This window comes from Engystomops pustulosus, chromosome 9 (assembly GCF_040894005.1).
Source record: "Engystomops pustulosus chromosome 9, aEngPut4.maternal, whole genome shotgun sequence".
NCBI lineage: Eukaryota > Metazoa > Chordata > Amphibia > Anura > Leptodactylidae > Engystomops > Engystomops pustulosus.
Window position 1 is genome coordinate 109063765 of NC_092419.1, and position 10839 is coordinate 109074603.

The 10839-nt window shown below is 41.2% G+C and overlaps 1 protein-coding gene across 2 annotated transcripts in view; it reads left to right on the forward strand.

Annotated features, from left to right (window-relative positions):
• The window catches only part of TTF1 (transcription termination factor 1), a 41167-nt gene that overhangs the window by 16008 nt on the left and 14320 nt on the right, over window positions 1-10839 (forward strand). For both annotated transcript variants that reach the window (XM_072125552.1, XM_072125553.1), the window contains exons 7-9: window positions 4442-4531; window positions 4645-4710; window positions 9616-9698. In XM_072125552.1, the coding sequence (XP_071981653.1) occupies window positions 4442-4531; window positions 4645-4710; window positions 9616-9698 (239 nt within the window). The remainder of the gene's footprint in view (window positions 1-4441; window positions 4532-4644; window positions 4711-9615; window positions 9699-10839) is intronic.

The window sequence follows — 10839 nt, forward strand, 5'->3', positions numbered from 1 at the left end:
CAGGGTTGATCACGATTATCTATGGGCCACTTTGTCAAAGTACGGTATTCCGGGACAATTTATAGATTGGCTGAGAACTTTGTATAGAGAGGCGAAGAGCTTTCCTCTGATCAATGGTTGGCAGGGGGACACTTTCGGAGTAGAGGCAGGGGTGCGACAAGGCTGCCCCCTGAGTCCACTGCTGTATGTGTTTGCCATAGACTTGTTTCTGAGATCACTGCAGCGGTGTGATTTTCAGGGGGTGCCGGTCCCCCATTGCTTGCCCCTGGATGTTGTTGCCTACGCGGATGATGTGACTGTGGTGATATCTGAACCTCGTGAGGTGGAGATGTTATCTGCAGCCATCAGAAGTTACTCAGAGGCCTCCGGGTCTCTGGTCAACCTAGAGAAGAGTCAGGCTTTCTGGACATTGGATACTGCTCCTGGCTTTGATCTGCCACAGTTCGCCAAGGCCTCCACCCATATTAAGATCCTTGGGGTGAAATTTGGGAGGGAAGATAATGCCAAACTAAATTGGGAGGAGAAGTTGGAAACCGGAAATGCAAAGGTTCAGCGATGGAAGAACTGGAGGCTGACCTATAGAGAAAGGGTTACTCTGCTGAAGACTTACCTGGTCCCTGTCTTCCTCTACGTCTCTGTCGTCTTTCCTTTGCCAGAATCTTCCTCCGCTAGGCTCTTTAGCCTGTTCTTCCAGCTTTTATGGGGCAACAGGTTGAACCCAGTCAAAAGAGGGATCACCTACCTGCAGAGGAGAGAGGGTGGGCTGGATATGTTAAATCCAAGGGTCTTTTTTGACTCCATGTTTCTGAAAGTAAATTTTGGTTGCCTGGACTCAAATAATGGTCTCATGTGGGTAAGTAGTGTCAGGGACTGGATATTGCCTTTTGCAGAGTCTTGGGTGCGAGGCGGCAGTCTCAAGAGGGGCCGATGGACTCCTGGCCTCCTCCCCCAGTATCTGGAGTATGGTCTCAGGTGTTTGAAAAAGTGGAGAATAAATAAGACCTATCTGGAGAGTAAGACCAGGAAGGACCTTTATATGAGTGTCTGTAGGACCTTTTATACTTTACAGCCAGCTCTGAGGGACTGCACAACGGCCACATTGCAGAAAAGTCTGACGCTCCTCAATAGTCCTAGGCTCCCTGCAAAACTATTCGACATTGCTTGGCTATCACTGCACGGGAAGCTTTTTGTTAGGGGCAATTTAAAGTTTTTAAGTGTCTCAGACCGTATGTGCCCCTTGGGTTGTCAGCAGGAGGAGACGATGCAGCACTTCATAACCGAGTGCCAGGGAGGGAGGCGGATATGGCGGGAGGTGTCCCGCAGGCTTAGGATACCAAGACTGCAGTCTCTGACCTACCCTGATGTAATCTATGGGGTGACACCACAGGTAGCCGGCATCGACAGGGGGACCATGTACCTGATCATCACAGTAACCAAGTACTACCACTGGCACACCAGGACCAGAGTGTCCGTACATAATGAGTCCTTCCAGCCCATGACCGCAGTCACACAGATACTATCAGAGCTGAGGTGGATCCGATCATTAGAGTTCAGGAAAAAGAGTGAGAATGTTCAGTTATGGAGGAACATAAATCTACACTGATGGATTATATGTCATGGAATTCTGTTTATTTCTTTTTTTTCCCTTATTACCAGTGATGGACTTTTTAATTTGAAGTTACTCTAAATTCATTATTTTGCTGATGTGTTTAATCTTTGTTAAATAATTGTTTTATTTTTCATTCTGACAAGAATGTATTGTAAATTTTTGTTTGTTTTTACTAATAAAAATTGCCCCCTATGTACAGGAATATATCTACTATAATACTGCCCCCTATGTACAAGAATATAACTACTATAATACTGCCCCCCATGTACAAGAATATAACTACTATAATACTGCCCCCTATGTACAGGGATATAACTACTATAATACTGCCCCCTATGTACAGGGATATAACTACTATAATACTGGCCCCCTATGTACAAGAATATAACTACTATAATACTGCCCCCTATGTACAAGAATATAGCTACTATAATACTGCCCCCTATGTACAGGAATATAACTGCTATAATACTGCCCCCTATGTACAAGACTATAACTACTATAATACTGCCCCCTATGTACAAGAATATAACTACTATAATACTGCCCCCTATGTACAGGAATATAACTACTATAATACTGCCCCCTATGTACAGGAATATAACTACTATAATACTGCCCCCTATGTACAAGAATATAACTACTATAATACTGCCCCCTATGTACAAGAATATAACTACTATAATACTGCCCCCTATGTACAAGAATATAACTACTATAACACTGCCTCCTATGTACAGGAATATAACTACTATAATACTGCTCCCTATGTACAGGAATATAACTACTATAATACTGCCCCCTATGTACAGGAATATAACTACTATAATACTGCCCCCTATGTACAGGAATATAACTACTATAATACTGCCCCCTATGTACAGGGATATAACTACTATAATACTGCCCCCTATGTACAGGGATATAGCTACTATAATACTGCCCCCTATGTACAGGAATATAACTACTATAATACTGCCCCCTATGTACAGGAATATAACTAGTATAATACTGCCCCCTATGTACAGGAATATAACTACTATAATACTGCCCCCTATATACAGGACTATAACTACTATAATACTGCCCCCTATGTACAAGAATATAACTACTATAATACTGCCCCTATGTACAAGAATATAACTACTATAATACTACCCCCTATGTACAGGGATATAACTACTATAATACTGCCCCCTATGTACAGGGATATAGCTACTATAATACTGCCCCCTATGTACAGGAATATAACTACTATAATACTGCCCCCTATGTACAGGAATATAACTACTATAATACTGCCCCCTATGTACAGGAATACAACTACTATAATACTGCCCCCTATGTACAGGGATATTACTACTATAATACTGCCCCCTATGTACAGGAATATAACTACTATAATACTGCCCCCTATGTACAAGAATATAACTACTATAATACTGCCCCCTATGTACAGGGATATAACTACTATAATACCGCCCCCTATGTACAGGAATATAACTACTATAATACTGCCCCCTATGTACAGGGATATAACTACTATAATACTGCCCCCTATGTACAAGAATATAACTACTATAATACTGCCCCCTATGTACAGGAATATAACTACTATAATACTGCCCCCTATGTACAAGAATATAACTACTATAATACTGCCCCCTATGTACAGGAATATAACTACTATAACACTGCCCCCTATGTACAGGAATATAACTACTACAACACTGCCCCCTATGTACAAGAATATAACTACTATAATACTACCTCCTATGTACAGGAATATAACTACTATAATACTGTCCCCCATGTACAAGAATATAACTACTATAATACTGCCCCTATGTACAGGAATATAACTACTATAATACTGCTCCCTATGTACAGGAATATAACTACTATAATACTGCCCCCTATGTACAGGAATATAACTACTATAATACTGCCCCTATGTACAAGAATATAACTACTATAATACTGCCCCTATGTACAAGAATATAACTACTATAATACTGCCCCCTATGTACAAGAATATAACTACTATAATACTGCCCCCTATGTACAGGGATATAACTACTATAATACTGCCCCCTATGTACAAGAATATAACTACTATAATACTGCCCCCTATGTACAGGAATATAACTACTATAATACTGCCCCCTATGTACAGGAATATAACTACTATAATACTGCCCCCTATGTACAGGAATATAACTACTATAATACTGTCTCCTATGTACAGGAATATAACTACTATAATACTGCCCCCTATGTACAGGAATACAACTACTATAATACTGCCCCCTATGTACAGGGATATAACTACTATAATACTGCCCCCTATGTACAGGAATATAACTACTATAATACTGCCCCCTATGTACAGGAATATAACTACTATAATACTGCCCCCTATGTACAAGAATATAACTACTATAATACTGCCCCCTATGTACAGGGATATAACTACTATAATACTGCCCCCTATGTACAAGAATATAACTACTATAATACTGCCCCCTATGTACAGGAATATAACTACTATAATACTGTCTCCTATGTACAGGAATATAACTACTATAATACTGCCCCCTATGTACAGGAATACAACTACTATAATACTGTCTCCTATGTACAGGAATATAACTACTATAATACTGCCCCCTATGTACAGGGATATAACTACTATAATACTGCCCCCTATGTACAGGAATATAACTACTATAATACTGCCCCCTATGTACAGGAATATAACTACTATAATACTGCCCCTATGTACAGGGATATAACTCTTTCTCCTATGAAATCATTGTTTCTCTCTTTCAGGTTCTCACTGATTTATAAGCGGATGAATCGCTACAAGCTGCCCTCTGTTCTACCACTTCGATATTGGTTCGATATAAAATTAATTAATTGGTATGTTGGCTCTGGTGAGGACATGATATGTTGTATGTATCTTGCATAGAGACAAGTGTTGTCCTGAGGTTATGACCTCTGAACTCATCATTCTCCTGTTGTTTGCTTCACAGGTTTTATGATAATAAGTTGGAGGAGTTCGGAGATGTTGATTGGACGGCGCTGTCTCTGCATCTCGGGTAAAGATCATTGCATGTGTCATGAATCAGAAGAAATGTATAAGAGAGGACTGAAGCTCCACATAATCGGCATCGGCTCTTTTTGGGGTTATTTGTATATTTCCTGGAGGACACCAAGATTTCCTGGAGGAATAGGCTGCAGAACGCAGGGCACGGGGCTCTAGGGCCTCATTCACACCCAGGTATCTAGGAAGTAACGCACACACATAGTGTAGCCCGGAAAAGTAAAAAAAAACTGCTTTTATTGTTCTCACATTTGTTAAAACACAATAATAATAATTCTTTATTTATATAGCGCACACAGATTAGGTAGCGCTGCACAAAGCATGACAAATCTGTCCCTGTCCCCATGGGGCTCACAATCTACACAACCTACCAGTATGTTTTGGAGTGTTGGAGGAAACCGGAGGACCCTGAGGAAACCCACACAAACACGGAGAGAACATACAAACTCTTTGCAGATGTTGACCTGGGTGGGATTTGAACCCAGGACCCCAGCGCTGCAAGGCAGAAGTGCTAACCACTCAGCCACAATGCAGCAGATCTTAAAAACTCATGGATGCGTGTCACAATACTAGTGGGACGGGAGCAGGAGTCCAGTAGTCAGGTAAGGCAGAGGAGGCTGGAGGCAATACACAGATAGCCCACAGGGGGCTGCAGTAGCAGTCTTGAGCAGGAGTGCAGAGGCCAGAGTAATAATCCAGTATATCTCAGGAGCTGAAGGTGCAGTATAGATAACTTGCAGTCAGCAAAGGTAATGTTCCGAGGAACTAGAAGATGATCTCCAGCAAGGAGGTCTCCTGGGTGTACAGGCTGTACTCAGAAAACTGAACACAATACTAACACAAGCAGGAAGTGTCAGAGGCACATATATATAGGCAGACCAATCAAGGTAAACTCAGGGCGGTACTAATCAGGAGAAGCAGGTGTCGGGTTTTGCAAGTAGGTTCAGCACCATAGTCCAGCAGACAACTATTCAACTAGCTGAGTGGCTCAGCATACAAGGAGACAGAGAACCAGGCGCCAGAGCACAGGTTCGAATCCTGACAATGCGTTGGCTAGTGATGACCCCTGTAAGGCTTGACTAGCCAAAAAACCTGCCCTTATTTACATACCTTCTGACCTTGTTGATCTCTATCCACCAATCAGAGGTACTGCCCCTAAGGAGTCAGCGTTCCGCTGATTGGTGGAAAAGGATCGAGGGAGCTCTCTCATTGGTCGATTTTGGAGGCGTGTATGATGACGCAACTTCAACTCCCTCCAATGGGAGTGTTTTTTGATATTCCAGGTGGAGAGTAGGCACCGCGCTTATTGGCTGGGGGAAATGACGCGATTGAATTCTAATTTTTAAAACAAAAGGTGCGTTTTAGGAGAGGTCAGTGATTGGCCGAACATGAGTAAAGGAGGAAGGTGATTGGTGGCTCATTGTAATGTATAGTGTGCAGAAATGCCATATACTGCGATACAGTAGTAATGCAGTATATTGTAGGAACGAACAGACCATCTAGGGTTAAATGTGCCCTACAGGGTCTAAAAAATAAAAAAAAAAAATAGTAAAAAGAAAGTTTCAAAAAAGGTTGTAAAAAAATGATAATGAAAAAAGTAAAAAACCTAATATAAAACCTAATATAAAACGTAATAAAACAGTAAAAATCACAGACATATTAGGTATCGCCGCATCTCAAAATGCCCCCATCTATCAAAATACCGGTAATAACCGGCGATGACCCCCCTCATAACGGAAAATAGCGCCCCAAATGTGCGAAACGCGACTTTTACACCATTTTACATCGAAATAAAAAGTGAATTTTTTTTTCCAGCTTCCCATGGTATGGAATAATAAATAATGCGCGCCCGTCTGCTCCATTAGACTGAGGAGCGGTTTTCGCAATCTGTGTGGGGGGGGTGTCTCGGGACTGAGACCCCCCACTGATCAGCAAGTTAGGCCCTAACCCGTGGATAGGGCCTAACTTTAGTTTGTGGAAAAACCCTTTTTAACCGGTTCGCGACCGCCCGCTGTGTATTCACGACGGCGGTCGCGTTCCGATGCATGGAGAGGGCTCACGGGCCGAGCCCTCTCCATAGCCGGTAAGTCTTTGCTGCATATTGCAGCAAAGGCTTACCGGTAACACCCGCGATCGGTGCTGGCACCGATCGCGGGTGTTTTCTTGCAGAACGCATGGGCGCCGCCATCTTTCTGATGACGTCACGGGGAGCGGCGATCCGTTGCCATGACAGCATCGGGCCTCACGAAGACCCGAAGCTACTTCGGGTTAACCCATTCATTACAATGTGCTATCAGCACATTGTAATGTATGAGGAGTAAAATCCCCATATACTGCCATACTGTAGTATGGCAGTATATGGTAGGATCGATCAGACAACCTAGGGTTAAAGTACCCTAGGGAGTCTGAAAAATAGTAAAAATAAAAATTAAAAAAAAGTTAAAAAAAAAAAAAAAAAAATTATAATATAAAAAACTAAAAATTCAAATCACCCCCCTTTCCCTAGAACTGATATAAATAAACAGTAAAAATCATAAACACATCCGGTATCGCCGCGTCCGAAAATGCCCGATCTATCAAAATATAATAACGGTTTTTCACTGCGTTTAACCCCGTAATGGAAAATCGCGTCCAAAGTCAAAACTGGCACTTTTTTGCCATTTAAAAAAAAATTAAAAATTCTATAAAAAGTGATCAAAAGGTCATACAGTCCTAAAAATAATATGATTGAAAACATCATCAAAAGTCGCAAAAGATGGCACCACCCACAACTCCATACAACGAAGTATGGAAAAGTTATAAGCACAAGAAGACGGCAAAAAAAAAAAAAAAAAATTTTGTTCATGAGGTTTTAATTTTTGTAAATGTATGAAAACATTATAAAACCTATACAAATTTGGTATCCCTGTAATCGTACTGACCCAAAGAATAAATTAGATGCGTCATTGCGCTCAGTGAAAGCCGTAAGATCCAAGCCCACAAGAATACGACACAAATGCGTTTTTTCACCATTTTCACTGCATTTGGAATTTTTTTCCCGCTTCCCAGTACATGGCATGGAATATTTAATACCATCACTATGAAGTGCAATTTGTTACGCAAAAAACGAGCCGTCACACAGCTTTTTACGTGTAAAAATAAAAAAGTTATAGATTTTTGAAGGTGGGGAGTGAAAAATGGAAATGAAAAAACGGGAAAGGGCCCGGTCGTTAACCGGTTAAGATCTGCTGGATTGTGTTTTAACAAATGTGAGAATAGGAACAATAAAAGCACTTTAAAAAAAAAAACTTTTCCGGGCTACGCTATGTGTGTGCACAAGATCGCAGCGCCCCCCCCAGTGACATCATGGGGAGCGGCGACCTTCACCAAGATGGTCACCAAAAATGTGAAGTTTTTTTTTATTAGCAACGTCTCCGAATTTTGAGAGATTTGAAAAAAATGCAACATTTTTGGTGGCCAATTCAGTTTGGACATGTGGGAAGTCAGCTGCTGTTTGGTCGCGCAGCGATGTGCGGGACAGAGTTAGTGCCTAATTGGTTACAAAATGTTTTTGTGGTGCTACAGTGTACGCAACATTCCCCTGAAGTAACAGTACCATAGAAAACCCCCCCAAAGATGTCTCCATTTTGGAAATTACACCCCTCAATAAATTTGCCTAGGACTGTAGTGAACATTTTAACCCCCAACATGCTGGCCAAAATCTAATACAAAGTAAATTGTGCAAAAGTAAAAACTGCATTTTTTTTTTAAAATCAAAAGTGCCATTTTAATGCTTGATGTATTTTGCCCAAATTATGCCACCGGGGACTAACACCCCAAAAATGATTTCTGCAAGTTGTCCCCAGGACGGCAATACCTTACATGTGCCAATAGTCTACAGGCTTGGGGGCACAGCAGGGCTGAGAAGGGAAGGAGCAAAATTTTCCTTTTGGAGACTGGTATTGGGGTACAATAGAAACCCCCGAAAAGTGACCCCATTTCAAGAAAGGGCACCCCACAAAGAATTTATTTAGGGTTATAATGAGCATTTTAACCCCCGATATGCATCAGTGTAAAACATGCAGTAAATTTTTTTTAAAAAATTGTACATCAAGGGAGGTGTGGTAAATCCTAAAACCATCCTTCATGTAGAATACCAGTAAAGAGTGGTAAAAAAAACAAATTTTTTTCATCCCCGTCTTCGGCTTAGCATTTTTATTTTTTTGGATACAGAGCTGCCTGCGGGACAGCCCTGGGGTCCTGATAGAGACCATCTGAGTTGCCCTATAAAGGTAGATCGTGTGGTAGGTGCATCTATAGGACGTGAGGAGAGCCCTTTAAAGGGCTAATCCTCACGTCCCCACAATATTTTGATAACTTTTATTTCGCTAATATGTAAATTTTGTAAAGAGGGGCGTGTACAGGGGGCGTGGAGTAGCCGGAGTTGAGGATACACGGCACGGCTTCAGTAGCCTCTTTGATCCACCTACCAGATAAGCGTCGCACAGCTCCTCATAGCTGCGCGGCCTCGTCCGCGATGCTGGCCGTCGTCTGCGCATGCGCTCTGAAGCCCAAGCCGCTGCGCATGCGCAGGCATCGCGGATGAGGGCACGCAACTATGCACCGAAGTTATACATGAAGACATATCAAGGAATTGATACAGAAAGTACATTGGAAAATTGTATCACTTTTTATTACACAATCTCAATTATTAGCTGAAGCTGGACGACCCCTTTAACATTCCGATGTCCAGTATTTATCTGGGGGGCCCTCGTTAGCAGCGGCGACTCGTTAGGGCGAGGATAAAAGCCTCCGTCTTCATCCCATGTCACGCCGGCCGTCATGATGATCCTCCTAGAGCTTCCATGTTGTTGTCTTTCTTATAAATGACGCGTTTTATAACTTTTTTTTTGTCTTTCAGAAATGTTCCAAACATCATCTCACAAAGATGTTTTTTGGAACTTAAGAGAAAAGTCCCAAATTATAAAGAGCTGCGCCTATGCGGTAAGTTTCTCCTCCATCGTCCTGTGTTACATTGTATGGAGTCCTGGAGGAAGTAAATCTACTGCTGGAGTGTTACTTGTGCTTCTTGATTCAGAGTTTCATCCATTTTTTTTTATTAGTGTAATTTTTATGTGTTGCGAAATGGCGTCTGTGTTTAATTTTGGAATTGGGGGAGGCGGGAAAAGGAGAACAAGATCTGTATCCGGTGGCCAGACTGATTGATAGGTAGATAGATAAGAGATAGATAGATGATAGATATATAGATATAGATAGATATGGATGGATATAGATGGATGGATGGATATAGATGGATGGATGGATATAGATGGATGGATGGATATAGATGGATGGATATGGATATAGATGGATGGATATAGATGGATGGATATGGATATAGATGGATGGATATGGATATAGATGGATGGATATGGATATAGATGGATGGATATGGATATAGATGGATGGATATGGATATAGATGGATGGATATGGATATAGATGGATGGATATGGATATAGATGGATGGATATGGATATAGATGGATGGATATGGATATAGATGGATGGATATGGATATAGATGGATGGATGGATATGGATATAGATGGATGGATGGATATGGATATAGATGGATGGATGGATATGGATATAGATGGATGGATATGGATATAGATGGATAGATGGATGGATGGATATAGATGGATGGATATGGATATAGATGGATGGATATGGATATAGATGGATGGATATGGATATAGATGGATGGATATGGATATAGATGGATGGATATGGATATAGATGGATGGATATGGATATAGATGGATGGATATGGATATAGATGGATGGATATGGATATAGATGGATGGATATGGATATAGATGGATGGATATGGATATAGATGGATGGATATGGATATAGATGGATGGATATGGATATAGATGGATGGATGGATATGGATATAGATGGATGGATATAGATGGATGGATATGGATATAGATGGATGGATGGATATGGATATAGATGGATGGATGGATATAGATGGATGGATGGATATAGATGGATGGATGGATATAGATGGATGGATATGGATATAGATGGATGGATATGGATATAGATGGATGGATATAGATGGATGGATATGGAT